The sequence below is a fragment of the Oscarella lobularis genome, chromosome 8 (genome assembly GCF_947507565.1).
Source record: "Oscarella lobularis chromosome 8, ooOscLobu1.1, whole genome shotgun sequence".
NCBI lineage: Eukaryota > Metazoa > Porifera > Homoscleromorpha > Homosclerophorida > Oscarellidae > Oscarella > Oscarella lobularis.
This window is the reverse complement of record NC_089182.1, coordinates 2,688,993-2,716,024: the sequence shown is the minus strand read 5'-3', so window position 1 is coordinate 2,716,024 and position 27,032 is coordinate 2,688,993. Positions and strand designations below refer to the sequence as shown.

At 48.5% G+C, this 27,032-nt stretch overlaps 12 protein-coding genes across 19 annotated transcripts; 5 read left to right on the top strand and 7 right to left on the bottom strand.

Moving 5' to 3' along the window:
• Positions 1-260: 260 nt before the first annotated feature.
• Positions 261-1,273, top strand: LOC136190738 (8-demethyl-8-(2,3-dimethoxy-alpha-L-rhamnosyl)-tetracenomycin-C 4'-O-methyltransferase-like). The gene is made up of 3 exons (XM_065978988.1): positions 261-391; positions 449-676; positions 733-1,273. The coding sequence occupies exons 2-3, from the start codon at positions 475-477 to the stop codon at positions 1,191-1,193; spliced, it is 663 nt and encodes a 220-aa protein (XP_065835060.1). The 5' UTR covers positions 261-391; positions 449-474; the 3' UTR covers positions 1,194-1,273.
• LOC136190736 (putative beta-glucuronidase) lies at positions 827-3,129 on the bottom strand. Its single transcript, XM_065978986.1, has one exon. The coding sequence runs from the start codon at positions 3,063-3,065 to the stop codon at positions 1,335-1,337; it is 1,731 nt and encodes a 576-aa protein (XP_065835058.1). The 5' UTR covers positions 3,066-3,129; the 3' UTR covers positions 827-1,334.
• A 58-nt stretch (positions 3,130-3,187) lies between these two features.
• On the top strand, positions 3,188-7,213 carry LOC136190240 (epidermal growth factor receptor substrate 15-like 1). 2 transcript variants are annotated; one of them, XM_065978342.1, is made up of 27 exons: positions 3,188-3,267; positions 3,367-3,411; positions 3,468-3,557; positions 3,619-3,666; positions 3,717-3,812; positions 3,859-3,921; positions 3,983-4,066; positions 4,122-4,163; positions 4,210-4,269; positions 4,325-4,513; positions 4,570-4,657; positions 4,725-4,788; positions 4,848-4,926; positions 4,978-5,129; positions 5,175-5,247; positions 5,311-5,409; positions 5,469-5,531; positions 5,585-5,632; positions 5,689-5,838; positions 5,894-6,031; positions 6,087-6,195; positions 6,244-6,297; positions 6,343-6,392; positions 6,441-6,498; positions 6,550-6,851; positions 6,914-6,994; positions 7,046-7,213. In XM_065978342.1, exons 1-27 carry the CDS (start codon positions 3,241-3,243, stop codon positions 7,073-7,075), a joined length of 2,382 nt encoding a protein of 793 aa, XP_065834414.1. In that variant the 5' UTR covers positions 3,188-3,240; the 3' UTR covers positions 7,076-7,213. The 2 variants fall into 2 exon arrangements, with proteins under 2 accessions (XP_065834414.1, XP_065834413.1); XM_065978341.1 differs by having other exon boundaries at positions 6,914-7,213.
• LOC136190242 (ATP-dependent DNA helicase PIF1-like) lies at positions 7,097-9,169 on the bottom strand. Its single transcript, XM_065978343.1, has 4 exons — positions 8,149-9,169; positions 7,995-8,101; positions 7,710-7,941; positions 7,097-7,599 (listed from the first exon to the last, which is right to left on the bottom strand). Exons 1-4 carry the CDS (start codon positions 9,163-9,165, stop codon positions 7,174-7,176), a joined length of 1,782 nt encoding a protein of 593 aa, XP_065834415.1. The 5' UTR covers positions 9,166-9,169; the 3' UTR covers positions 7,097-7,173.
• Positions 9,170-9,348: 179 nt separating this feature from the next.
• LOC136190251 (cAMP-dependent protein kinase catalytic subunit alpha-like) lies at positions 9,349-11,414 on the top strand. Its single transcript, XM_065978361.1, has 11 exons — positions 9,349-9,474; positions 9,536-9,597; positions 9,652-9,777; positions 9,843-9,941; positions 10,187-10,269; positions 10,319-10,396; positions 10,447-10,495; positions 10,555-10,650; positions 10,701-10,823; positions 10,884-11,048; positions 11,106-11,414. The coding sequence occupies exons 1-11, from the start codon at positions 9,432-9,434 to the stop codon at positions 11,229-11,231; spliced, it is 1,050 nt and encodes a 349-aa protein (XP_065834433.1). The 5' UTR covers positions 9,349-9,431; the 3' UTR covers positions 11,232-11,414.
• LOC136190119 (SRR1-like protein) lies at positions 11,369-12,091 on the bottom strand. The gene has a single exon (XM_065978195.1). The coding sequence runs from the start codon at positions 12,089-12,091 to the stop codon at positions 11,369-11,371; it is 723 nt and encodes a 240-aa protein (XP_065834267.1).
• A 21-nt stretch (positions 12,092-12,112) lies between these two features.
• On the top strand, positions 12,113-20,961 carry LOC136190246 (guanine nucleotide exchange factor C9orf72-like). 5 transcript variants are annotated; one of them, XM_065978351.1, is made up of 18 exons: positions 12,113-12,252; positions 12,908-13,017; positions 13,070-13,143; positions 13,197-13,435; positions 13,494-13,541; positions 13,604-14,115; positions 14,869-14,921; positions 14,984-15,049; positions 15,098-16,285; positions 16,336-16,844; positions 16,906-16,995; positions 17,041-17,105; positions 17,166-17,238; positions 17,289-17,411; positions 17,468-17,649; positions 17,720-17,774; positions 17,973-18,082; positions 18,265-20,961. In XM_065978351.1, the coding sequence occupies exons 10-18, from the start codon at positions 16,365-16,367 to the stop codon at positions 18,473-18,475; spliced, it is 1,389 nt and encodes a 462-aa protein (XP_065834423.1). In that variant the 5' UTR covers positions 12,113-12,252; positions 12,908-13,017; positions 13,070-13,143; positions 13,197-13,435; positions 13,494-13,541; positions 13,604-14,115; positions 14,869-14,921; positions 14,984-15,049; positions 15,098-16,285; positions 16,336-16,364; the 3' UTR covers positions 18,476-20,961. The 5 variants fall into 5 exon arrangements, with proteins under 5 accessions (XP_065834423.1, XP_065834422.1, XP_065834426.1 ...); XM_065978350.1 differs by having other exon boundaries at positions 13,070-13,139; positions 13,604-15,049; XM_065978354.1 differs by having other exon boundaries at positions 13,497-13,541; positions 13,616-15,049.
• On the bottom strand, positions 12,432-16,179 carry LOC136190239 (ribosomal protein S6 kinase 2 beta-like). Its single transcript, XM_065978340.1, has 18 exons — positions 16,116-16,179; positions 16,015-16,069; positions 15,356-15,971; positions 15,113-15,298; positions 14,961-15,055; positions 14,843-14,905; positions 14,644-14,791; positions 14,503-14,583; positions 14,343-14,456; positions 14,156-14,293; positions 13,849-14,097; positions 13,613-13,795; positions 13,390-13,547; positions 13,192-13,333; positions 13,046-13,129; positions 12,875-12,982; positions 12,687-12,824; positions 12,432-12,628 (listed from the first exon to the last, which is right to left on the bottom strand). The coding sequence occupies exons 1-18, from the start codon at positions 16,153-16,155 to the stop codon at positions 12,497-12,499; spliced, it is 2,730 nt and encodes a 909-aa protein (XP_065834412.1). The 5' UTR covers positions 16,156-16,179; the 3' UTR covers positions 12,432-12,496.
• On the bottom strand, positions 18,467-20,140 carry LOC136190247 (uncharacterized). The gene is made up of 2 exons (XM_065978355.1): positions 18,915-20,140; positions 18,467-18,858 (listed from the first exon to the last, which is right to left on the bottom strand). Exons 1-2 carry the CDS (start codon positions 20,025-20,027, stop codon positions 18,640-18,642), a joined length of 1,332 nt encoding a protein of 443 aa, XP_065834427.1. The 5' UTR covers positions 20,028-20,140; the 3' UTR covers positions 18,467-18,639.
• Positions 20,833-23,523, bottom strand: LOC136190245 (lipoamide acyltransferase component of branched-chain alpha-keto acid dehydrogenase complex, mitochondrial-like). Of its 2 annotated transcripts, XM_065978349.1 has the most exons (12): positions 23,371-23,523; positions 23,284-23,323; positions 23,157-23,232; positions 22,840-23,033; positions 22,751-22,788; positions 22,192-22,269; positions 22,045-22,144; positions 21,776-21,990; positions 21,634-21,711; positions 21,374-21,565; positions 21,243-21,314; positions 20,833-21,180 (listed from the first exon to the last, which is right to left on the bottom strand). In XM_065978349.1, exons 1-12 carry the CDS (start codon positions 23,482-23,484, stop codon positions 21,013-21,015), a joined length of 1,365 nt encoding a protein of 454 aa, XP_065834421.1. In that variant the 5' UTR covers positions 23,485-23,523; the 3' UTR covers positions 20,833-21,012. The 2 variants fall into 2 exon arrangements, with proteins under 2 accessions (XP_065834421.1, XP_065834420.1); XM_065978348.1 differs by having other exon boundaries at positions 21,776-22,144.
• Positions 21,058-27,012, top strand: LOC136190243 (ribonuclease 3-like). Of its 2 annotated transcripts, XM_065978344.1 has the most exons (23): positions 21,058-23,452; positions 23,503-23,664; positions 23,717-23,767; positions 23,821-23,880; positions 23,933-24,019; positions 24,071-24,151; positions 24,201-24,282; positions 24,332-24,373; positions 24,421-24,527; positions 24,584-24,703; positions 24,751-24,845; positions 24,901-24,951; positions 25,002-25,101; positions 25,150-25,213; positions 25,269-25,339; positions 25,388-25,432; positions 25,478-25,531; positions 25,579-25,673; positions 25,728-25,836; positions 25,885-26,026; positions 26,082-26,164; positions 26,218-26,242; positions 26,302-27,012. In XM_065978344.1, exons 2-23 carry the CDS (start codon positions 23,545-23,547, stop codon positions 26,349-26,351), a joined length of 1,734 nt encoding a protein of 577 aa, XP_065834416.1. In that variant the 5' UTR covers positions 21,058-23,452; positions 23,503-23,544; the 3' UTR covers positions 26,352-27,012. The 2 variants fall into 2 exon arrangements, with proteins under 2 accessions (XP_065834416.1, XP_065834417.1); XM_065978345.1 differs by having other exon boundaries at positions 21,058-23,664; positions 23,720-23,767.
• Positions 26,247-27,030, bottom strand: LOC136190253 (protein SREK1IP1-like). Its single transcript, XM_065978363.1, has 3 exons — positions 27,007-27,030; positions 26,891-26,956; positions 26,247-26,836 (listed from the first exon to the last, which is right to left on the bottom strand). The coding sequence occupies exons 1-3, from the start codon at positions 27,020-27,022 to the stop codon at positions 26,370-26,372; spliced, it is 549 nt and encodes a 182-aa protein (XP_065834435.1). The 5' UTR covers positions 27,023-27,030; the 3' UTR covers positions 26,247-26,369.
• Positions 27,031-27,032: the final 2 nt, after the last annotated feature.

Here is a 27,032-nt window from a genome sequence, read left to right as displayed (position 1 = left end):
CCAAACTCGCTGGCGAAGCATAATGAGTAACATTGCCATAGCAACCACCACAGCGTTTCTCGCTGGAGTCGTAAACAATTCGAGACCGGCGACGAAGTACGAGACGTTTGTGAGTTCGATTTTCTACTGGAACCCTTATATTCAGGTCGCTGACTAGACCAATTAACCGACGCCTATTTACTTCAAAGGGGCGAACGCGATTTGAAACATGGATATGTGCTATTGGCTAATACCAGAGATATAAGAGAGAGAGAACTCCCGTCATCACGTGATTTTGCCGACCCCACGATTGTTACCCGATGTCCCGTACGCTGCATGAACTCGTATTGATATTAAGAGACTGGGACCCCCAAGAAACGGGACCCCCAAGAAACGGAACCCAAGAACAAACGTTCGTCGCGCTCGTCGCGCTCGTCGCGTTCGTCGAAACCTAATCATGGTCACTTAGATTTTTTTCCAAGACCAACGACCGTCATGTCAGAAGAGGAGGCAAAGTTGTGGGACGCTTACAACTTCCTGAGTTGCTCGAGCGACGTCGACCGCTTTCGCAAATTTCTCGCACGTTCCGACCTGTTTCGGAAAACGATCGATATTCCCGGCGACGTCGTAGAATGCGGCGTACTCAAAGGCGCTGGCTTCATGCAATGGCTCAAACTGATCAACATTTTCTCGCCAGGTGTGTACACGCCCACCTTCCGTACATGTAATCTACTGGTTATACACTTACCGTAGGCACGCTAAAGCGCGTTGTCGGATTCGACACGTTCGGTACCCTACCAGAAGTGACGAAGAAAGAGGTCGCTCTCGAAGGTCTCTTCACCGACGTCCAACTCGATCACATTCCCACAGCGGAAGCCATCAGTTCAATGGCACTACGCCTGACTGGCTCCACTAAGCCCTTCGAATTGGTGTCAGGCGACATTGTCCACACGGCGCCCGAATACGTCGCCAAACGGCCCGGTTTTCGCATCAGTCTACTCCATCTAGATCTCGACGTCGCCGAGCCGACGCTCGCCGCGTTGGAGGCTTTCTATCCCGTCGTGACGCCGGGCGGAGTGATTGTTTTCGACGAGTACGCTGTTCCCAAGTGGTCTGAAAGCGATGCGGTCACGAAATTCTTTGCCGACAAGCCAGAATGCATTAAGTGTCTTCCCTGGGCCAAATCGCCAACCGCCTATTGCGTCAAGAGGTAAAATACTGGTGACTGGTGACTTCTGGCAATTTTGCACGCGTGCGTACATTTAGCCAAAAGATGTAGCCGACAAGGCTCAAAGCAAGGTGCACAGAGAATCGCACACACACACACACACACACACACATGCAAGGGTAATTTCCTAGGAGTTCATCTTCGAATTCAACATATCATTAGCCGCTTTCGTCTTGGCAGCGTTCATCTTCACAATGCGATCATACGTCATAACCCCATTGCACTCGGTCTCGCAATCAGTAATCTGAGTGTAAATCGAGGCGCTCAGTCCCGGCTTCGTCTTAAAGCCCGCAATCATTTCCACGTAGCTCGCGTATACGGCGGTCAAATCGTCGCTACTATTCACCGTTCGATAGCCGTGACATTTACCGGGAGCCCATTGATGCCCGTCGACGACGAGAAGTACACCTCCGAACTCCCCTAGCAACGCCGCCAATCCTTTCGCCGGATCCGGCGTCGGACTCCCCGGCGGCGAATAACGATGCATATCTGTAACGTTGCCATAGCAACCAGCACAGCGTCCCCCGCTGGAGTCGTCGACAATTCGATACGGATCGATGCCGGCGACTTCGTCGACGAGCTCGCCCATCCAATCGTCGGACGCCTGACCCCAGCCCTCGTTGAATATTTCCCATTGAACGATCGACGGATGATTTCGTCGTCCGAGCACGAGACGTTCGAGTTCGATCCTAAATTGAGCTTGCATCGTCGGATCGTTGTTATTTCCCGACGGCATGTCCTGCCACACGAGCAGGCCGAGCCGATCGGCGTGATAGTACCAACGACGCGGTTCGACTTTGACGTGCTTTCGAACGGTATTGAAACCTAGTTGCTTGTGCACGACGAGATCGTAGGCGAGCGCTTCGTCGGTCGGCGCCGTGTACGCGCCGTCCGGCCAGAAACCTTGATCGAGCGTACCCACTTGAAATATGAATTCCCCGTTTAGCATGGGACGCGGTATTCCTTGGGAATCGTTAGCTATCCGGATGACTCTTAGACCGAAATACGAGTCTACGGCGTCGACGACAGTGGTACCGTCCAATAGACTCACTTTGAGATCGTATAGAAAGGGTGTTGTCGGCGTCCACAGATGACGATCCTTTGCGTTTTTGATTGCCGCTCGTACGGGCTTCGTCGCTGGTCCCGTTGCCGTACCGACGATCTGAGTCCCATTGTTGGTTGTAATGTCAACGCGAATTTGCATGTTAGCGCTAGGCGATGCAATGGTCGCTGTCACGGTAACGCTGCCGTTGCCGTCGAGATCCGGGTTGTTAAAAATGTCGACGATGTGTGTCGGGGGCACGCATTCCATCCAAACTGTCTGCCATATGCCGGACGTGCAAGTGTAGAAAATGCCGCCGGGGTGAGAAAAGGCTCCGCGGCTTTGCTTTCCGTGCGGTTCGTCGCCTGTTGGATCGTAGACGCCGACGAGGAGCTCGTGGGAGGAGCTCGCTTTCATAGCGTCCGTAGCGTCGAAATGGAAGGCGTCGTAGCCGCCGGCGTGCGTGCCGAGCATTTTTTTGTTGAGATAGACGGTCGCGTTCCAGTCGACCGCTTCGAAATGAAGTAGAACGCGTTCGCTTGAGAGGTTGCAGTTTGGAGGCGTGGCAAAGAGGCGGCGTTGCCAGAGGAAGTTGTTCGTTGTCAGATTGCGAATGCCGCTTAGCGGCGATTCGACCGGGTAGGGAACGAGGATTTCGTAGGGAAGATCTTTGCCGAAGGGCGGGCTTGTTAGGTCGGAGATCGTGTGATTAATCTGCCAGAGACCGTTCAAATGCTGCCAGCTCGGACGAACCATCGTAGGACGAGGATGAGGCGGCACTTGATCTGGGTGAACGTCTTTGGAAAATTTTGTCATTAGAGGTGCTGCTGCCGGCTGCCAAGCGCCGACAAAGCCTGCACACAAGCAGATCAGACATACACTGAGGACCATAATCAATGTATTGATTCATGTAGACTTCGTGTTCACGTGATAAGTAGGAAATATTTTGCGCATGCTCCTGTCCGTTCTTTTTGTCTAGAATCGTCGCTAAATGGCGAACTTTCCTCCTCTAGCGCAAGTAATATGAACGTAGCTGCTTGCAGCGCACGTCTTTGGGATCCTAGACCACTTGGCTCTTACGTGCGCCCCAAGTCACGTTTTCTCGCATCTTTTGCAGGTAGCCGGAACGCAGGTGGGAATCTACGAGAGCCTATGGAGACAAGTAAGCCAAGAAAGCAGCAGGAAGCACCGCAACAGAAAAGCAAACGTTTACTCAAGGCCGATCCGACGAACAAAGGGCGCGTAGACGGCGCAACAGGCGCCGCTGTCCTCAAGAAATCCAAACTAAAGGAGAGCGTACTGCATAAGGTAGCCCTAATCGCGCACAAACCGCAGAAATGACACACACATGATGACGACGATCGTATAGATATGGAATCTAGCCGATCCAACAGCAAGCGGTTCTGTCGACAAACAGGTAAAGAAAAAAAAAGCGAGTCACTAAATACGATTCGAATTTTTTTCTAGGGGTTTTTCGTCGCTTTGAAACTGATAGCGTTGGCTCAAAATGGAAAGGATATCTCTCTCGGCAATCTGACGTCACTTGTGCCGCCACCTGAACTGGTATAGGCGAATGCTGCGATTCTGACGTCATCTAATGTTCGTATAGCGCGCTAGTGTTTCGCCGAGTCTTCCGAGAAAAATTTCGACTAGTAGCAATTGGGCGGTTACGGTATTAATAATAATATTTTTAATTGATTTAAAATTTAGAGATGAAATTTTTTAATTAATAGGTCGCTGAGAAGCAGAAGTATGATTCGATATTTTTGAGTTTGAATCCACTCAACGGAAAATTAGGAGGCGATGCCGTTAAACCAGTAAGAGTCCAAAGAATAGCCTTAGAGATGCATCCTCATATATATATCTCTTTAGGTTATGATGAATTCAAAGCTTCCTTTCAATCTGCTAAGCAAAGTAAAAAAAAGAGAAAGCGAAACTATTTAAATTAACTGAAAAATAGATTTGGGAAATTTCGGATATCGACGGCGACGGCCAAATGGACTCCGACGAATTCTCCGTGGTACGTTCGACCGCGCATATTCTATTAAATTCGAATCACGACGTCGAAAAAAAAGGCGATGCATCTCATTTACCAAGCACTGGAAGGAAATTCCGTCCCACAAGTCCTTCCACCGAATCTCTATCCACCTAGCCGACGATCCAGGGCGAAAACTAGCAGCGTGTCGCCCCCGCCGCCGCTGCCGCCGCCCTCTTTTGCCACAATGCCCTCATCATCGCCCGCACTACGTAAATCAAATTCACCCGTAAGGCGCGCACGTATCCGGTGTCTGGGAGAGAGACGATAGTTTCTCACTTTTAGGCGGATGCGTGGGTCGTCACTCCCGCGGAGAAAATCAAATACGACGAATTATTCGGTCAAAATAAGTCTTCTGACGGATTTTTGACGGGTATCATATGGATCGATGAATTGGCTGGCCTGCGCGGTCCTCTCGCGTGCTCATGATGGCTTTTTAGGTGAAAATGCTCGGAAAATATTCATGAAGTCAGGGCTTTCGACGGCCTTACTTGCACGCGTTTGGTCCGACTTTTAATTAAATTGCCTTTACTTTTAATTTGTATCTGTCTATCTATCTATAGGGAGATGTGCGATATTGATAAACGGGGTCGTCTCACTGCGGATCAATTCGCATTGGCTATGCATATCATAGAGGAAAAGGTGAGGCGGTCTTTTCTTTCTTTCCCTGTGTCCCACAACGCTGCTCTCTAGTTGAAAGGAGTCGAAATACCGACTTCTCTTACTGCGTCAATGATTCCGCCGTCGAGTTCTAGTTCTTTGAAGGAAGATGCTAAAGTCGGCGCTGATGTGTCTATGATGAAGGATTTGGATGCTCTTGGCAAAGATCTTGAGCACTTGGGACGGTAAGACAGCAAGCCGTCAGCACAGCCTCACATTGGGACTACTAGAGAGAAAGCCACTTTGCTTGAAGAAGTGAAACGGACTGAAGAAGCGGTTCAGGTTAAAACTCAAGAAGTAAAGGTAAAATTCAGATAGTTTTTCTTGACGAGGTTTTGCTGAAGCCAAGTGTGGCTTTGTGTTTAGACTAGCCAAGCGGAACTTGATCAGTCGCAGTCTGATTTGAGGGATCTCGAGAAACGGAAAGGCGAAGCCAAGTCTCGACTCGATCAATTGGACGAAGAGGTGATCTTGCGTCTTCTTTTTCAAAAAGGAGGCATGCAGGACGAGAGAGAGTTTCTTAGAGGGCTAAGTTCGAGGGTTTGATAGCCGAAGTTAAGCAGAAGTGCAAAGATGAAGAAGACCAGGTTTGTGGAGGAAAAAAAGATGAGGTACGTTTTATAGCGTCGTTCTTTCTAAGATTGCTCGACTGAAAGCGCAGTTTGCTAACCAAGAAATGCAATCGAAAGTAGGAACCGCTTTTGGTGTACATTAGCACCCCCCCTTTCACTTCTTCTTTTGCAGTCCCAAAAGGAAGACCTAGCTCGATCACGCGAAGAACTAAAGAAACTTCAATCGGAAGAGAAGGAACTTCAAGATCAAATAGCAAGCGGTAAGCAGCAATTGGACGACGTGAAAAAGCAGATTCAAGCCAATCAGACCGAAATGAGCCAGGTACAGTCACACAAAAAACACAAGAGGGGGGAAAAAAGTCTTTATATTTCTTCAGGTGCGAACGAGGCTAGCCGATCTACATTCCACTCAGCGAAGCATAACAGCGTCCCTAGCGCAGCACTCGTCGTCCCTTCCCATTCAAGTGCTAACCGCTGCCGATGCCGGCGATGATGTGATGAGCGCGCGAGCAACAGTGCGTTCTGCATAGATCACAATAGAAAGGAACTTAAAATGCAGTCATTTTCCAGGCGGGAAGCAGCCCTGTGAGCACGCTGAGCGGATTTAGCATGAGTTCGGGTCCAGATAAGCCGCTGGAGCCAGAACCGGCTGACGATTTCAAAGAGGATCCCTTTAAGAGTAAGTACAGAAATATCACGAATTCTTCCATCAATTTCCTTTTGATAGGTAACAGTAACGCTGATCCTTTTGGCGGCGGCTCAGAAGATCCGTTTAAAGCCGGTATGTCATATTACGAAGCTTTATTGACTTCGACCTGTTCCTTAGATCCTTTTACCAACAAGTCAGATCCTTTCAGTGGCTCAGACCCGTTCAAGGTATGTATGGTCCCCAATCGCGTATGTTTCCTTCTACGGTTCTCGCAGAATGCCGATCCCTTTAAAGAAAACGATCCTTTCAAATCGCCAACGACTAATTTTCCACGTAAAAAAAGCGTAAGCGAGCTTCTGGTTCCATAGTCGACTTTTCTCGTAGCCGCGAACGCAAGCGATCCTTTCGGTGGCGTGGATCCGTTCGGTTCAGCTTCGTCGTTTGGCGCCAAAGCGTCAGCTGCATCGGCTTCTAATACATCGAATCCATTTGCCGTCTCTTCGAACACGCTGTCGCCTCCTAGTCTTCCCCCAAAGCGAAGCGCCACCGTCGGTCATAAACCAACGACAACGAGCAGTAGTCCCTTCGGAGGCGGCACTAGTAGTGGAACAGCGGCAGCATTTGGAGGTGGATTCGCTGATTTCGACAGTTTTGCCAGTACAAGCAAGCAGTCAACCGAAAAACGAGTACAATCCTACTTGAACTCGCAGAAACAAGGGGGGGGATTTTTCATTTTCCTTTTTACCAGGAGACCGGAACGGCTGAAGACGATCTCGTCGCTTGGGCAAAGCGTCAAAGTTTGAGAGAAGAATCGGCGAGACAGAAAAGGGTACGAGACATGGAAAAAGAGGAGAAATTTCAGCTAGAAAAAGCTCTAAAGGAATCGGCAGAGATGTCATCGACGAGCTGAAACCCGAAAAATAAATGCTATAATTATCTCTTTCTACAGCAATTAGAAGCATTCTCACGGTAACTCTATAAACGAATTGGGAAGTGAGGACTTTTTCTCTAGGCGTCATCTAAGTCCTGATAGTACTTTAGAACGGTGGCGTTTGCTTTCACGCACGACCTATCGAAATCTACGACGCGCAGTCCCGCCAGACTTTTCGCTCGCGACAGAGCGACGTACGCCTGTCCGCAGGCGAACGCGCGCGACAGCGACACCTCGACGCAGTCGAGAGTCATGCCCTGGCTTTTGTGAATTGACAAAGCCCAGGCGAGTTTTAGCGGAAGTTGCTTTCGAATGACGGGAATGCCGCCGCCGCCGCCACTTCGGACGCCGAACGTCCACTTTTGAGGGGTTATGACTCTTTGTAGACCGGAGACGAATTTGACGATCGGCGCTCCGTTCTGATCGGCGGAAAATCCGACGATGACCCCGCGCGCTCCGTTGACCAATCCTGCATCAATTTCAAGATTCTTGGTCAGAACAACCTGCGGATTAAATAACGTTAAACCTCGTCCCCCCCCCCCCCCCCCCCCCCATTAGACCCCTCTCCACTTTCTTATCTATAAGGAGAAGAGTCTGGGACTTGGATATTTACTTGGGCTCCCACTTTGAGTTCTAATTTTTCTTTGATTGGACAGTCTTTGCCCAAGACGTCGCCACCTGTCGCGAGAAACGTTTTACATTGGCCCGGCAATTTGGCCAACGCCGTCTCGTTGATCAGATCCACCGATTCGTTGTGTGTCGACAAGCACGTTGCCTTGATACCGTCGCGATCGATATCGTTATCCTGAGTCGATTGCAATACGTCAACAATAGCTTCAGGACATCTGAAGAACAAGGGGTTCTCTACTGTATGAGTACGAGAGGCGTTTTGCGTTACCTTCCTATTCGTATTCTCTGTAGAATCTTGATGAATTTTACATCCGTTTGCCTGTACACTTGCTTCAGTACCAGTGTACAGTCGATGCAGTCATCCCAAGAATTCGCCTGATTAGATAAATCAATAGCGGGTCAACGCACTAGACTACGTTTACCTGAAAACAGAATTTCTCCTGGCGACCATCTTTCCCAACTGGAGGCAATTGAAGAAAATCGCCGCACAAGATGAGCTGTATTCCACCGAACGGCTTCTTCGATTTCTTCACCGCTCGTGCCACGCCCTCCAATTTATCAAAGTATTCCCCATCGATCATTGATATTTCATCGATGACCAAATGCTTACACGTCGTCCATCGATCTTGCCTCGTCGCCTTAGCAACGCACTCACTCAAACTCCCCCTGCCCAATCCGATGCCGGCGAAATTATGCAACGTCGTGCCACCCACGTGACAAGCGGCAATACCCGTACTACCGCAAACGAACGTCGAATCGGGAGGAAGGAGTCGTATCACGTGCTTGAGCACGAGTGACTTTCCGGTGCCGGCGCTTCCAGTCATAAAAACGTTCCTTCCGTTGCGCACGAGCGATACGATTCGTCGCTGTTCGTCGGATAACGACGAAAACGACGACGACGGCAACGAAGCGACGCGTTTCGCTCGCGAAACGTCCGATTCTTCGATCTTTCGCTTCGGAATCGTCGTCGCCGTCGCCGCCGCCGCCGCGGGTCGATTCGTTCGATCCTTTATCTTTCGCACGTCTTTCGCATTGATCGGGCTGATTTCGGTGAACGACTGCGCGGCGATGCGCGACGACGAACTCTTTTGACGACCGAGTGACGTCGATGCCACGCCCACTTTGACTTGAAGCGTTCCGAGGAAACGTGCGAGATCGTGCGGCGGGCAGTTCGACAGAAGAAGCTGGACGTTCGAATCGGCAATCTCAATCGTTGCCTTGCCGTCGCGAACGAATCGCTTGTGCACGCGCACCCGATCGCGCTGTAGGGGTAGTAAGAGTTTTTTTCCGTCGTCGCCGTCGATTTTGAGAACGAGATCGCCTCTGTCGCCGCGCATTAGCACGAGCCCGACTTTTCTCGACTTGCTGCCATTGCCGTCGATCGTTTGCCCCGCGGATTTTTGAACGACGAGACTGCACGCAACCGACGCACCTTCCATTCAAATCGAATCCGGGAAATGCTTACGTAGTCACGTGGGCAATGTCTTTGTCTAGAATTTTTTATTTTTGTTAACGAATTGTTAATGTTTGTATTTATTTGGGGATTCTCTAATCTTTATTTTTTTATTCCAAATTCTTAGGGAAGCGCGCACGCTACAGTACATATTTTGAGCCCTCGCGCATGCGTTCGGCGCCTTCCCATCTGCCGTCGACATTACTCTTTTCTTTTCCGTTCGAAAGCGCCGTCCGACGTTACCACTCTACAATGGGAAACACTCCAGGAGTCAAGCGCAACGATCCCGACACGGGTAGGCGATACCTGACGCCTTCACCGCCGTCTTTTCTCACTCGACATCCTTTGCCTCACAGTCAAAGCCTTTCTCGACCAGGCCCGAGCTCAATTCGACACGAAATGGCACAGTCCCGCTCAGGTAAAGACAGCCAAATCGCCTCGTAGGCAATTCTAGACGCCGTATTCGCATCAGAGGGCTTCGTTGGAAGACTTCGATCGGATTAAGACGCTCGGTACGGGATCTTTCGGTCGAGTCATGCTCGTTCGGCACAAGGCGAACGGGCAGTTTTACGCTATGAAAATACTCGACAAACTCAAGGTTTATATTAATACTAGTATGGACCGTCCAATGAGACCCCTCCTCCTCCTTTGCCCCTTGTGCAGGTGATGAAGTTGAAGCAAGTCGAGCACACGATGAACGAGAAGCGAATTCTGCAGGCGATCGAGTTTCCTTTTCTTGTTCATATGGAAGCAAGTTTCAAGGTACGAAAGATGAGGGCACTTCAAATTTCTCATTTAATTAATTAAAGCCTATTTAAACATGCCATACATACCACGGAGTATATATGTTGGCATAAGCGTAAGGGAACACCTTCAATCTCATGGTCTGTATATGTTAATGAGAGGTGGTGGTTGTAACGTCTACGGATTCTTCTTCTCTTATTATTATTATTATAGTCTGCTATTTATTTATTTATTTGTTTATTTTTCTTGTAATCGTCCTCTAGGACAATTCCTATTTGTACATGGTGATGGATTTCGTTCCTGGAGGCGAAATGTTTTCCCATCTTCGAAGAATAGGAAGATTTAGGTTTGGAGATATAGATTTTATAGGGCGAACGATTAATGGCTATTATTAGCGAATCGCATTCGCGCTTCTACGCTTCGCAAATTGTCTTAGCATTCGAATACCTTCACTCTCTCGATCTCATGTATCGGTGAGAAAATTTTTTTCTCACTTGAAACGTAAAAAAACGCGTTATTGTAGCGATCTCAAGCCCGAGAATTTGCTCATTGACAAGGATGGCTATGTCAAGGTTTCCGCCCTCCCCACGCATAACGCATGCACTACTGTACCTCAACATAAATCGCCTAGGTAACCGACTTTGGCTTCGCAAAACGAGTCAAAGGCCGCACTTGGACTCTGTGTGGAACGCCTGAGTACCTCGCCCCAGAAATCATCCTCAGCAAAGTTTTTTTCTTTCGAATCCCTGATAATAGAAACTCTACGTGATCTCGCAGGGCTACAGCAAAGCCGTTGACTGGTGGGCGCTAGGCGTTCTCGTTTACGAAATGGCCGCCGGATATCCTCCCTTTTTCGCTGACCAACCGATACAAATTTACGAAAAAATCGTTGCAGGAAAAGTCGGCTAAGTTTCCTCCCTCCGGTTTCGTTTGACTGATGCACGGTCTCCCGTCTCGTAGGTGCGCTTTCCGTCGCATTTCACTCCCGATCTAAAAGATCTCCTGCGCAATCTCCTTCAAGTCGATCTCACTAAACGATTCGGAAATCTCAAGAACGGCGTCAACGACATCAAGTATCACAGATGGTTTGCGTCGACCGATTGGATTGCAATATACGAGAAAAGGGTGGGGTGGAGTGGGTTCTCTTGAGAAAAGGAAAATTTTGAATTTGAACTTTTTCAGCTTGACGCTCCCTTCATTCCCAAAATGAAGGGTATAGGAGACGCGAGCAACTTCGACGATTACGACGAAGAAGAACTGCATGTTTCCGGGACAGAGAAAGGCGTGAAGGAATTCGCTGACTTTTAGATAGCTATAGAGGAGTTAGTGAATAGATATTGTCTACCCCCCTTTGTGGATGTGGAAGGTCCGCCTGTAAGAAATGTTCTAGTCGCCTTATAACTCTATGCTTCCTTCGTTCTGATTTTTTTGTCAAGAAACTAATCCTAATAATCCGTTTTTGTGGCAAATACAATCTCGTCACATTCGGGATCGATTTGTGCTTCCGGCGGCGGCGGCGGCAGATTGAGTTCTTTCGTCCAATGAATAGCCAAGTCATTAAAAATATCCTCGTACTTAAATGAATTTTTAATTTCAATTTCTTCCAATAGCTCATTGAGTTTTTCCACGCAGGGAGCCTCCGCGCGGAATCGCTTCGTTGTCAGTCGTTCCTTATAGCTGCTAAATCGATTTCCAATCACGATGACGTTTTTGATGGACGACCAGTTTGCTCGGAGGACGTTGTCGTAGAGAAGTTTGCCACAGTGGGGCATATAGAATAGAGTCTTTTCGCGAACTCGACGCTTGCCTTCCTCGTTGCAAAATATCAGGGTAAGATCGTAGTGAAGAATTAGTTCTTTATCGAGACAAGAAAATGCCGGATCATAGAGAGAGCATTCTCTGACATTGTACTGGTTATTCAATAGTAGAAGTAAGGCAAACTGATGTCTGGCTATTGGACAAGAAGATGGGCTTCCTATTCCATAAGATACGATGGAGGTAAAGTTGCACTGGCTCAATGACGCCAGCAAGTCAGCGTAAAAAGCGCTCTCCTGTAGATCCAGCTTGCAGCTCTCAATCTTTGTCAACTGAAGAGATACTGGATTCGTCTCGGCGACTTTTTGCTTTCGTCGTCGCCGGTTTTTCACTGCAATGAACGTTTCTTCCATTTCTTTACCGCGCGCTATAGAGTACGGACACTGGAGCTGGACAAGACAGGGACTAGACTGGGAAGAGGCTGGCTATTGCAGCAGATTGTAGTTCGTCTAAGGGCAGCGTACAGCACTGACACTGCGAAGCCGAAAGGCACAGATACAATCGAATGCGAAAAGTAAGCCCAAGTCCACAGGAGTAGCATGAGATCGACGTAATTCTCGGCTCCTACCGTCACTTGTAGCACTGCATGCCCGCTAAATTTAGTGTCACGCCCACCTAGTGCACTGAAACTTCTGACGTCATCACGTGGCTGTTCTTAGACACAGACTCGAATTGACTATACTGTACGCACACACACAACCAAAGAAAAAGTAAACCACAAAAATCAAAGTTCTAGAAAATTCTTTCAAATCCCCTTATTATTTTTGCTCTGTTGGCATCCAGTCGAACCCTTCAAAGTTGACATCCACGCTGTCAAATGATATTGTTTCTAGAAAAGGGTCGTTGCTTGCAAAGCGCGTTGTAAAATTTTCTGAGTCGAACGGCGTCTCCTAATAAAAAAAACATAACGTACCTCTATATAGACATGTGTTTGTGGTAGATTCGTACTTGGTAGGGGATAAATGGTGGAGTTATCCGCCGTTCTTCCACGGCCACCCAATTCATTCCGCCGAAAAATGGGTGGCCGCGGATTGGCGCGCTCGACTCGACCATGCCTAATCTCTTGGCCGGATTTCGGCGTAATAACTAGGCAAAGCTTGAAATAGAAGAAAAGTAGTCGAATTTTTAAATTTTACTTGTCTGATTAGGCTTCTCGTTTCTGGTTGCAGGAAACAGGGCGGCATGATTACTGCTTCCCTGATCGCTCTTTTGGTGCCCTCTTCGGTTTTTCTTCGAAAGGGCGACTACACAAAACAGCACCCAGTTATCATTGGAATACGTATATTCTATTGCGTATAGACATTCACCTTTTTGGTTAGTATCTCCTGTAGAAATAGGCCGAGAGACCAAAAGTCAACGGCCTCATTGTATCGACAGTCCTCCTCAAAAACCTTCAAATAAGTCCGTATGTATAGGTATACGTATATAAGAAGGTTAGATCATCTTTACTGACTTCAGGAGCCACGTATTGGAGAGTTCCAGCAATGGACTGCGTTCGTCCATCCCCCACGTGAAGGCATCGTTTTGACATGCCAAAGTCGCACAGTCGCGCGTGGCCTTCTTCGTCTATTAGGATATTCTCGAGTTTGACGTCTCTATATATATGTGTGTTCAACGGAATCGAGGGTTTTGCCTTGGGAATCTCGCTCACCGGTGGATGATGCCTTTGTTGTGGAGAAACTGAAGGGCGACTATAAGTTCGCACATGAAAAATCTCGCTTCCTCTTCAGTAACGGCTCCGTCGATTTTCTTTAGAAGATCCATCATGCTTCCCCCGTGGACGAACTCCATGACGTAGAAGAGGTACTCCTAAATAAAGAATATATCACGTTATATATATATATCTGTCTTTCCTATACTATGAGACAACTGACCAGGTTTTGAAAAGAGGCGAGAAGTTGCACGAAAAACGGGTGACCCTTGACTTCGACGAGCGCATCTCTCTCGACGAACAGCTGCTCGTCGCCGAACATTTGCATGGAGAGCTTCATTTCTGCTTTGCTGACGGCTTTGATGACGCACGGTTGCGCCGTCTTGCGATCCTGAGCCAAGAGAACCTTCGAACGAAGATCAATTGTCATTGAAGGTAAAGTCAATATAATATATATACCTTCGCGTATTGACCTTCGCCGATGAGACGAATGAGGTCGTAATTGTGAAGTCCGTGGCGTTTTGAAATAGCGTATGTTTGACGACCGTCGACTGCGATGTTTTCTTCTTCTTCTTCTTCTCGACGGGCGGCCTTTGCGATTGTACACTCAAATTCGTCTAAGGTCCAGTCTACGTGCGTGTAAACGTCGTCGAGGACGGGAATCAGTTCGGTGAAGTGTTTAGGAAAATATCTTCCGTCGTCGCATCCCTAAAAAGATAATCATGGGTAGGTAAGCAATTGGGGTCGCGTAGTTAGTTAGCTGTACCAATTCGGGGAGGAACGGTGGTCGCAGTTTTCTAGCCTCCGCTTTTTCCCAGTTCATCAAAGTGAAGTACTTGTGTTGTCGTATTGGGCGTGACTTTTCCGTCACTCCTAGGCGCTTTCTCGCGGTCGGGATGAGAAGCTATGTAGTCGCACATTTTTAATTACACGAGCTTAATTTCGTAACTAACCTTATAAATGAAATCCTCGCATGCTTCCCAAAAGTAATCGATCGGAAAGGGACGCATGTAGTGTTCGATGACGGCTTCGGTCGTTTCCAATACGTCACCTCTTTCAAACGGCGTCTACACAAACGAATCTTAGACAAGCTATAGTATATAGGTGACTTACATGTCCCATTATGAGTTCGTACGTTAGAATTCCCAGCGACCAAAAATCACACGCCTCGTGGTATGGGATCTCTTGTAGAACCTTAGTAAGTACACGAAGAGATTATTACCATTTGCACTATACAGTAGCTATATTGGGTACCTCGGGAGCGGCGTAGGGGACGGTTCCTGCGACTGATTTCGCTCGTCCCTTTCCCTTGTTGAGGCATTTAATTTCCTTTGAGGCACCCATGTCGCAAAGTTTAACGTGTCCTTTTCGGTCAATCAAAACATTCCCGGGTTTTAAGTCCCTGATTAGAAATGCTTCTTTTCGCCATTTACATACATGCCGTGGGTCTAACCGGTAGATGATGTTTTTGCTGTGCAGAAATTGAAGAGCAATCAAAATTTCTGCTACGTAGAATCTTCGCGAGAGAACAAGTACGTTATTGAGTTAACCAGACATGTCAACTGTGTTACCTTGCTTCAAATTCGTTGAAAAGAGTAATTCGTCTTCTCATGACACTGAGGAGGTCTCCTCCCGAGACGAATTCCAAGTTGTAGAAAAGGTAGTCCTACATTTCGCATCATTGTGTATTACAGAACGCCGCTTTTAGCCCACTATCACTGACCTCGTTTTGAAAGGTCGCTTTTAGTTGGGCGAAAAATGGATTGCCGGACACAGCCAGCAGCGCCTTTTTTTCGATCTCTGCATACTCTTCGCCTCTTTCCATCATCTCGTTGTAGGTGACACTTTTCTTTACCGCCTTGATTACGCTCAAATGGCGTCGATCTGGCTCCTCGGCGGCAAGGAGCACCTACAGTTTATTCAGATTTAATTAGCCTATAGAAAGCTCTTTTTTTATTATCATTACCTTTCCAAATGTTCCGGCGCCCAGCACCATCAGAAAGCGATAATCAGTAATGCGTCGCTTTTTGGGCGAAGAAATATCACGAACAGTCAGGGTCGATTCGCATTCCGCTGAAAATTCTTCCTCCAAAATAGACGGGTGACGAACATGGCACGATTTGATGGATACACTGCGGCAGAGACTCTGGTTTTCGTCGGCATATCCACTGTCAATGACGTCGACATTAACAGGAGTCAGTGCCGCGATCGCCGTTGATGGTCTTTGGCCAAGGTGAAAGGTCTCTTGGCGGCATATGCCGGCAGACGTGGGGCGACATTTCGAAGGACAATTGCTGTCAACTTCACGGCGTGTCGCCACGCCGTCGATTCTTGCAGCGCTCTGTTCAGCGCCGCTACGGCGAGCCGATTCGCCGTCGCTACTACATGTATCTTCATCGGATGACACGAAGATGAAGCCTGGAGTACGTTCGTATTCGTGGCGTGGCGTCTGGGTAGACGGTACGCTGAAAGATCCATAGGAACCAGAGCACGGGGTGCTGCCGTCAAGCACGTGCTGATTGCTCACGGGATCACGGCGCGGCGAAGCGCCGGCGTCGTTGCTGTTATCTCTGCGTCTTCTTCTAACAGACAGTGAATTGGTGTATGCTGATAGGCATTGGCTACCTTTTTGAAGAAAAGAGACGCCGCCTGGCCGGGGAAGTCTTCCCAGATTTTTGAACTAAATTGAATAATTTAATAAGGACTTTGGTTTACAGAAGATTTACATGTGACTTTTCGTGGAGAAGTCGATAAACAAGTGCCCATGACGGAGAAAAAGCGCAGCCAGAAAACAACTTGCCAACTTGTTGCTATGCAACTGACGGGATACTTATTTCTAATTGGTTTTTCAGTTCTTCTGACGTCACTAAGAAGATTGTGCGCACACTCGCTCAAGGTAATCATTTATGACGTCACAGATAACCATATGACGTCTTTCCTACGTAGATGTAGGTATACGGGAAGTCAATTCAGCTATGAATTTCGACGAGAATTCGGACGAAATCCCTGCGGCGAATCGGACTCTGCTTCATCAAAGTTCGGCCTACTTTAGCGCAATACTCCTCTCGCGCTGGGACAACATACTGGGCCCCCAAGTGCACCACGTCTGGCACGCAGAAGATCAACTCGTCGACGGCGTCGTCCAATACGTCGCAAATCACACGCTGAACGGCGAAATCGGACGCAACGACACATCGGAGCCGGGAAAACGCGTCACGACGAAACTGTGCCTCTTTACGGAACGAGAAACCGTCGCCGTTGCCTTCATCTTCAAGGGCTATAGCACCTCGTCGAATAACGCTCGTTCGAAATATCGATCGTCGACGACGAAGAGCCTTTTCTCCATGTGTCTTCTCCTTCCCATGTCGAAGTTGAAGTCGTATTTGCCGCTGCACGATTTGTGTGACGTCAGAATGAGAATGTATATACCGCAGTTGGTTCATTTGCAAGAGCAGGTACCTGAGTGCTAATAGGTGAAAAAATCTTGAGAGAGGGTTTTTTTTCTTCGTACTGTAGGACGCTACTTTAGCCAAGTTCGATAAACTTATAATAGAATTTGTTGGATGCATTGCTAAAATTACGAAAAAACCGCTGACTGATATGCAGGTTAGAGGAGAGGCAAATTTCGTTCATTGTAATTTGTGCTGTTAGTTTCAGTCGACAGTTCTGGACGCTAAAAACATAGGTGACGTGCAAAAATGCCGATTTCTTGAACGGTATATTAGGCAATCACGCTAAGTATATCGCCACAATAGATCTCTTTTTCTTCTTCTTAGATGTATCATGTCACATCTGCAAACATGTGGTTGCAGTATCGTTGTAGGCAACACACTGGAAGAAGTTGATGAGGTATAATATAGACTGTGGTATGAAACACGAAATTTTCTATATTCGTGTAGATGATTAGCATTTTGGCCATGTTTCTTTCGCCATCCGAAAGAAGTCGATCTCAATGTGCAGTTGAAGGCGACCAATTTCGATACGAATCCGATCTGTTTCTTCAAGGGCTTACACTCGAAAAGGCACGCGATGCAGGAAAAAAGAATAGATATCGCGTATCGATGTTAGGAAAATTTAGGGCAAATTGTCGAGCGAAAAAATTCCTGAAATGGAAGTGATTCGAACTCAACTTCCGTCGACTCTCATCGACGTCAGTAAACACGAAGTGAAGCAGACGAATCAACTGCACAAGCACACGGCAATGCGAAAGGACATGATCACCAACGAGCAAGTCAAAGACGAAACAGGATTCTATGCAAAGTGGGAGAAGAAGAAGAAGAAGAAAAAAAAAGTGGTCTCGTTATTTATTTATTTATTTATTCTTTTTTAGCGTTTTTCGACCCATGGAAGATCATTCTAAACTTGTTCGCACCTTTCTACACGAGGTTAGTCGTGCATTGATACTGTAGGTCATATTTAGGAGCGCAGATTTTAGAGGCCCAAAGATAAGGTCTAATTTACTCGTTCGGCTCCCCGGTGCATATATATATCGTGCGTAAAATTTATCACTTCATGCTAACTATAGTAGACGAGGACTTAGAACGAGGCGCTAAATACTGAGACAGTCCCTTTCTCTCCCCCAGATATCGCTCCTTCCGCCCGTGTGCGGCGTGCGCGAAGCGTACGCGTCCCAATTCGTTCGACTCATTCAACGAAAGGCTCTCGCTCTCATAAAATACGTCGAAGCCGAAAGGTGAGCGCGTAGCGCACATACACACCGCTTTCGTCGCTAAGGAAGAATGTGGGCGCGACACGCGACGATCCAAATATAGTAGGTCGTCTGCCTAGCTCCCAAATGTGATTATAGGCGCGCTTAATCTCATTTGCACTGGCGACCGCTGCATCCTGCTTCTCTTTTCCTCCCCTCCCATGCAGCCCGCGTCCCCATCAAGGCGTCGCCCTCGATCCGGCGTCGAGCCATGCCCTTGTAAAGAAACTGAAACGCGCTCTCTCGTTGGACGAAGAGGGCGATTGGAAAATCGTCCTAGCAACGGCGGAAAAACTCAAACCCGGCATGTTTAGACACGTGCTCGGCGATCCGTCCGAGCACTGTCAGCGAGTCGAGCAAGAGTTGGCGTTCTTATAGCAGCAGCTCCGAAATTAAATTCCGGCTAAACTCTATGTACATAACTCCAAAAAAAAAAGAAGGTGAAGACTATCTATCTTCACTGTGCCTACGTGCAGCACTCGCCCCCCTTCCCGTAAAACTCAAAAAAAAAGTCTATTATTTATAAGGCGTTGAAAATTGTTCTATGCCAATGTTTGAGCGAGAGACGCGTAACTGTTCTGATGCATCGAAACGTCGATTGCTCTCGAAAAGTCAATCTGCGGGTGCGTGACAGCCGCTCCAGACGGCAGCATAGGCAACTGCGACGCTGTGACTGTCGTCTGCGGCTTCCACGTCACCGTCGACGGACCTTTCGTAGAGCAAAACGGCACGGACTTTTCCTCGAGCGACATAAGATGTTCCTAATGCGCAGACAATAGAGATCGCACAGACATAGAGAGAAAATATAGCGACTTACCGGTGTAAATAGAAAGGCCTGCTGCTGCTGATGCTGCTGATGCTGTTGATGAGCTCTCACCGCATCGTACGACGGCGTAACATCCGCCGACGTTGCGGGCGGATGAGTGAGCACTCGTCCCCCGGTCGTGGTCATCGTCGTTGTTGTTCCCCCTGCCCCTAGCATCGAGCACGGACTATAGTCAGGTCTCGGTGGTTGATAGACGCTCGGCACGGCGGCAGACAGCGGCGAAGCGCACGGCTGCTGCTGCTGCTGTTGTTGTTGTTGTTGAACCGACGTTACGACTCGATTTGGCGGCAGTGTCGGCTTGTCGGGCGTCGGCGGCGTCGGCGCAAACGGCATTTGCATGACGGGTTCCAAATATCCGTGCGACGCCATCGTCGGCTGCGACGGCGGCGGCAGAGACGGCACAGCCTGCGGCAGTGGTGGTGGTGGCGGTGGAACGAGCGATGACGACGACGATGACGACGTCGACGTCATCTGAAAAGGCTGCTGAAGAACGGGCGGCAAATTCATTTCGACGTATTCGGACGGATATGTGGAAAATGTCGATTGACCGTTTCCACCGCCGCCGCCGCCGCCGCCGCCTCCGTTCGCCGCAGCGGCAGCAGCTGCCGCCGCTGCAGCGACAAACTGTCCCGTAAAGCCGGCCTTTCGATTCTGCTCGTGCAATTGATCATTGAGAAGTTGCTGCAGAAACGATATATATCGCGTAGCCATGCGAAGTATTTCGTGCTTCGACAATTTCTTGTCAGGCGGATAGGTGGGAACCATCTTCCGAAGTTCCTGAAACGCTTCGTTGACGTTCTGTTGTCGCCAGCGCTCGCGACTGTTCGTCGCGAGTCGCTTGGCGCGCTTCATGTCGTCCTCCGAACCGCTGTCGTCGCCGTGCCGTCGCCGTCGACCGCCGATCGCTCGCGTGTTTCGACGACCGCGAAAATCGAGCGGTACTTTGGCGAGCGACGACGGTTTCGTCGTCGAATCGTCGCCGTCGGCGGTGGCGGTGGAGGCGAGGCGAATAAGATCGGTCGCGTTCGTCGAGTGTTCGGATCCCGACGGGCTCGGCGAGCTGTAGCTCGTTCCGGCGCTGTTCGACGTGTAGAGACCGGCCATATCGTAGATGTGTTCTAGACCTTTACGGCGTCGCGTCGCGAGTTGAAATGATGATGTTCGGGCTGTTGGAGGGCTTTTCAAGTCTGACGCGACACGTCCGTTTCGTCGATGCGACGCGCGGCGACGCGACTCGCTGTCGCGGCGAACCTCGGCGCCGAGGCTTGGGGGCGTGGCGGCACGTGCACGGGGGTCGAAATGGATAGGTCGCTCGCGTCTCAAATCGAATTATGTCCCTATGTACACACGTTAAGCGAGTGCATTTACTCGCACTGGGCGATCATATCGTCTGGCTGTAGCGGATGTTAACTCCCCTGGCGTTGGTAGCAACATCCAATTAGCCTTCTCCGCCAATCGGCGTAGCTCATTAATTAGCCGCGAGCGTACCAGGCGCCGTTCCGCACGTCGCGCCTCGGCGCCTCGTTTCTCTTGTAAACACGGTCTCGACGCAATGGGAGCCACTTCTAGGGAGACGCGCGGCGACGTGTGCACGAATCGAAAGCGTACAATCTGCGAAAAGAACCGCTGGTGCCCGCGCGCGCGTGTCGACCGCGATCAATGCAGCCCCACTTCGCTATCGCCTTTTGGATCAGGAAACTGTTGTTGTTAGTGGTCATTAAGTGATCCCGCCTACCGGCGCCCTTACCCGCAGCCTTAGCGTCGCTTCGTCTGGACATGCTGTCTCCAGACGAACGGCGCTAGCATTCCATTCGAAATAGCGCAAATGGTCGCCGGGGAACGACTCGACGATCGAGATCGCTATTTTGCACGGCGCGTTTACGCTCCCTCCTCGACACACCGCGACAGCTTCCTATTCGCCGTTTTGTAGCATACGTAATTGCCGGCACAACAGATAAGCGACTTCCGGATGGAAGCCGCTCAAAAGGCACGCGGAGAACGAAAAAACGAAGTTACGCAATAATTATTATTTCATTCGCGCGAACGCGTACGAGTCCCTTTTTAGCACTCGTTCGTCTATTCGACTTGTTCATCTCAAGTCGGCGAGCAGACGGCCGGGCTCCTCAAGATAGGACTTCCAGAGGTTGGAAAAACGCGCCACCGTCGCCCCGTCAATGACGCGATGATCCGCCGACCAATTAATTCGCATCACGTGAGTCGGCTGTACCTCTCCTTGGGGCCCGAACCGGGGCAACAGCTGGACGCGAGACCGAAACGTGAGAATAAACCCAAATACTTAGATCGTCGCGTGAGACTCGCCTGTATTCGCCCGATGGCACCGATACAAACCTCCGGCGGTAGGATAACCGGCTGCAAATAGGTCCCGCCGATCTGGGAGCCAAAATCGAATTAGGGCAGACGTCCGGTCCCCTACGTAGGGCGGGACATACCATTCCAATGTTGGACAAAGTGAACGTTCCACCAGACAAATCGTCGGTGCCCAATTGACCGCGCGTCGCCAGCTCTCGCAGCCGTGTCAACTCGGCGGCGATTTCGTAGATAGAGAGCGACTGAACCGATTTAATGTTCGGCACGATTAGGCCGTCGCTCGTGTCGACGGCAACGCCAACGTTGTGCGAAGCCTGAGGAGGGGCGGGGCTCCCATTACACTGTATATCGCGCGCACGTGGTTTGGCGACTCCTTGCTCACCCGAAATACGATTTCTGTGCAGTCGTCGTTGGGGTGACTATTAAGGATGGGAAATTGGGTTAGCGCAGCTGATGCGGCCTGAATCGAAGTCGAAATTAAATCGCGCGCGCCCCGACGACGATGACGCGCAACGGATGTGTACCTTGATGAAGAACGGCATGTAGGAAAGCCGGACGCGTTCGGCGTCGGCGTTGAGCGCGCGACGCAACGCAACGAGCCCGTCCAAGACGATCTCGTCCGCGTAGCCGAAATGGGGAATGCGATTGGCCAACGTCATCGTTTTGACCATCGCCTTTTTGAAACCTTTCACGCTTTCCACTCGGTCTTCCGGGAGCGTGGGCGTGGTAGGTAGTTTTACTGAGAGAGAGAGAACAATGATGGGAGGAGGTGGTAGCCCGGGGGAGTTCTTACCAGGTGCTTTTGGCTTTGGCTTTGCTGCGGTGAAGCCAATGACGTCTTCTTTGAGAATTCGGCCTCCCTTACCCGTCCCAGTGACTTTAGTCAGATCAATCTAATAAGGGGTTACAAGAGAGATGGGGTTGGATCGATTTCTTTTACTCCTTGTTCTTTGGCCACTCGTCGAACGGCGGGTGTTGCAAGCACCTTGGAGGACGGTGGCAAGGGAATCGTTGATTCCTAGAGACATTTGCCTAACTGTTTGTCCTCAGGGGAGATAATCCTGTCTTAGAGGTATGAGGGACGTGGGGATTCCATTTACACGCGCTAACTCGTTAGTAAACAATGGTGAACGTGGAGCGCTATTTTGGGAAGACGTTGCTAAACAAAAAGCCCTACTACTACTACTCTCAGCACTCTACTACTTCCTCCCTTCCTAAGTTATGACCCCGGGGTCTTCAAACGTTTTACCGCCAATTACTAGCGAGAGAAACATGCATTAGCTTGCAAATTTTTTTCTGTCTGCAATAGGACGTTGACCAAACAACCACCTGCGCAAAACTGCCAACCCCGCTTTGATAAATAATAACAACCAAACAGATGGTCATCTCATGGTTAGGCTTTTTTGACCTCTGTACGCATCCAATGCACAGTAGGTGCGCGTACGTACACAGTATAAGGATGCCCCCTCCGTCGTATGTTTATTCTCTCACACACGTACCTTAGTTTCCTCCTCAGGGGATTGAGGAACAAATTCATCTATCGCGGGGATTACTTCAGGTTAAGTTTGTCTAGTCTCTGTTTTTATACCGTTTGCTTCCGTTGCGTCAGACTCGAGCTCAATGTCAACAAGTGGTTTACCAACAATCGCCGCGTCATCTTCGCCGTAGTATATTTTTCGTATTGTGCCGTCATAGCGGCTCGTTATCGTCACCGTTGCCTTGTCACTCTGCACTTCGCACACGTTGTCGAACTGCTTGACCGTATCGCCGACTTTGACGTGCCTATGCACCAAAACTAGAGTCAAGCTACTTTAGAATACTTTTTTGGATTAGTTTATGTCATGGGAAAATTTTCTGACGTCAATTATGTTTGGTCTAGACTCGGTTCCAACAAATTCTACTAACCATTCCTTTACTGTAACCTCGGCTATTCCTTCTCCTATGTCAGAGAGCAGGAAGGGAATGGTTCGATTCTGCAGAGCTGGAAAGAGGAACTGGGTCAAGAGGGAAGGCGTATCAAGCTGTTTCTGACCAGATGCTGCGTGGAAATGTCTCCAGCTTGCGTGTGGAATCTAGAACGGTCTTTTACGACGCTTGCAGGTTAGTACAATGGCGCGACCTTCTCCTGAAGTCTCGCTTTCGGTCTGCATAAATTTTGCACGCCCAGCCGCGTTTTGCGGGTGTGGTAAAAAGATGCTGAGGTGAATCGGCGCCAGAGAATCGTCGCTAGCATTCTGAGCTCTGCCTTTAGCACGGGAAGTCGGGACACTGTAGGCCCCACCCGGATGTTTGAATGATCAGTCGCTCAGAAGAGGAGTCAGAAGAGGATTTCTCTTGTTCTCGATTACGGGGGACCTTCAGAAAGCGATTTAATCTTGAAACAAGCGCTCGAGGCGTGTCGTCGCACCAGGAGGCAAGATCCACAGTGTCATTCAGATTTTACGACGAGACTAATAACTAATTAGCAGATATTTCCACCATTTTACGAATATGCTGAGAGGAGATTGACGGAGAGAGTAAAAAAAGAACTGCGTTATAGCAAAGAATCCTCTACGAAATATTTCTTCAGCTGGACGAAAACAAACTCTTTTCCTATCAAATTGATATCGATCCTTGCGTTGAATTTACAGTGCGAAAACATAAGGGTAGATTAACGTTTTTGGTTTCTACTACAGTAGTAGGAAAGAGAGACAACGGTTATTTTTCATGAGAACGAAGCATATAGGTTCAAGGGCTATGTAGCTATTTTTACTGCTGCTATTGACATGGTATGTTATATGAAATAAATGAAGATTAATTAATTAAGGAGGGGTTTCAAGGAGAGATTTTCTGGAGAGTTTTTCTTGGATTCTCATCGGTACACAGTTTCATTATCAAAGACCTTCAAAACAATGTCTAAGGTGATAGTGACTCTATATATTGGTGTAATTTCAAATTCTTCTACTAAAGTCTCTCCTGGATGACGTCAAAATAATCTCTCGATTTCTCCTTTACCACATCCTATTGGATGATGATACAGTTAGTTTTAGAGGTGAGACATTAAATGCGATTTTCTTGCACTTCTCAGCGTTTTTCTCAAGATTTCCCTCAGTTTCTCTTTTGTCCTCGCTTCGTTTGTGAAGGTACTGCAAACGAATTCATCCAAGAATAGTCTTTATGCCGTTCTTAGCTTCGTCTCGCTGTTGTCTTCCGATATCTTGCATTCTTGAGCACATTCTGGCAAAACCCAAAGACTCCTCCAACGAAATATATGGACTACGCTTAGACGTCATACAGGTGGAGTATATGTATATCAATAGAAAAATTCAAACTCTTACTCGCTGTTCGAATAGTGGACAGCTCTACTTCCTCTCATACACCACGAAATCCTTTACTGGCTGTCCTTTTATAAGCTAGAGAACATGATTGGCTACTCGTTTCATAACGGACTCTTACTGCGAGCCGTGTTTGCTGTAAGTATTCACTACGTAGTTATTGCGCGCACTCCTAATCTTATCAGACTGTCGATGAGTGCGTTTACCCACTTCGTTGGCTTGACATACGTCCAAAGTCGATGCATCGCTTAAAACTTCCCAAGCCAACCTGTTCCCTGAGGTCGTTTTCAGCGTGGAGATTATCTGTTTTTGTACTATGTTAACAACCTTTGCAGGAACGACGAGCTCGATTGGCTTGGATTGTCTGTATGGGGATGCGTCACTGTGTAGGCAGATTACAATTGGGGAAGAAGATATGATATCGTCTTTGTGAAAGGCTACACTTGTTTCATTTATTTCCAAAATCGGACGAAGGCTTTCTGAGTGTTCACGCGCAGTCATTGCTCTCAGTGAGTATGCTTGAGAAACTGGGAAAGGTACAACAGGTACACCAATTCTAAAAAGTAGTCGATTAGTTTATGTAGAATCTAAACTTGGATTGTTTTTCTTTAACTTCATCAGTCGCTTTCAGTACAAAGTGTCTACTTGGTAGATCAATATAATTATTGTGTGCAGTACGTCCTTTCTCATTCTGCCTTGGCAGGAGCTCTCTATCTCGATGGCGGACTTCGACCATGTCAGCACGTGTCTTCGTTTCTTTTCAGTGATGATTTGGTAAGTCGAGAGAAGAAATGCCGGCTGCCTGCATTATTGAGCTCATAGAGTGTCATGAACTCGTGGAAAAATTACTCTCAACATCCACTACAGGTCAATGCGCAGGGCAAAATTTTCATATTATATTATTTTCTGCAGGCTCGTTATCCAGGCGGAGATCGTCACTTGATTCAATATTCTCCGTACCTCCAGGTGAATTGCCATAGACGCATCACTATGTGTGTGATGTTTACTTGCAGAAACTAATCACGCTCGAGAAATCGCTTGGCATTGAGTTCAGACACATCTCACTCTTAGCTCGAGCCTTTACTCAAGGATTCAACTTTTTGACATTGTATTATTACAATATTGTCGTTGCATATGTAGGCAGAGTAGACGTCTCTTTTAGAGGCAACATGGAGACGTTGGAACTTCTTGGCGACGCCGTATTGAAGCTACTTGCGACCGATCACGTCTACCGTGCTCTTCGAGATAGAATCGTCACTGACGGCAAAGCTGTAAGAAGAGATGGTCGTCTAAATCGTATGTATTGAAATGAGTTACAGCGTCTTGTCGAGCAAGCAACGAACACAAGGATTCAAGCTGACGTTGCTAAAGAACTCTCTTTGCACTGCTACTTTTTTCACAGGATTCGCGACAAGAGTCCCGTTGTCATGAGCACTAAACGCCATGCAAATTTACTTGAAGGTCGGAGCGACCTATAGGTCATTCTTTATTGGCATAGACTGTTTTTTTCCTCAAGCGTTTTGTGCCGCTCTCATGCTCGACAAAGGCTTTGAGTGCGTGCAAGAGTTCTTCAAGAAGCACTTTGTTCCCAGGCTCGAGGTAGAGACGCCAAACGAAATCATCTATCGTTATTGTCCTCGTTTAATTTTTAGGCTCAATTTTGCAAGTCTCCTTCAAGTAAGACCTCGGAATACATAGATAGATACGCCATTTTTATTTTCTAACCCGCTTCTTAGCTGCTAGACGACATCGGAAGAGAAAGCGAACACGAAAGAGTACCACATGATTTTCAATCTATACAACGTCACTTCTTATGTTTTCTCTTTGATTTCTTCGCCTTCTCATTCTCCTTCGTCTTTTTCTTCTCCTTCCTATCGCCCTTTCGTCTCCGTCGTTCCGGCGACCTCGACCGCCGTCGCCGCCGCGGAACGTCTCGATCCGCAAGCGCTCGTGTTAGCTCGAGATCTCGTTCAGCGGACCGCCGTCGTCGCGCCACGGGACTCCGCGATCGGGATCTGCGTCGCCGTCCATAGGACGAACCAGTGCCGCCCGTCTCGTCTCGACGCCGCCGTTCTCGATCAATAACCCGTCTCTTCTGATATCGATCTTCTGATGATGATGATGATGATGACGTCGAGTCGCTGCTTGAAGTAGATGTCGACGAATCGGAATCTGTGTCGTCTTCGCTCGACGTGCTGCTCACGGCGACGTGGATGTCTTTGGTCGGGTCGACGCGGACAAAGTTTCGGCACTGGTACGTCAGATGACCGGCTTTTGGAAAGAGAGGAGTGTAGAGTATTTGAAAACGGAGTTGTTTCGACTAACCGTGGCCGCATTTTCTACACCCGAATCGAGGTCCTTGATTTTGATGCGTCAAGCGACCGAGTAGATCTAGAGTACGAGTGTTGCGGCTGGTATCGTAGCAGTGGATTGCTGAATACCTCTGATATCGGTCATTGTTCTACGC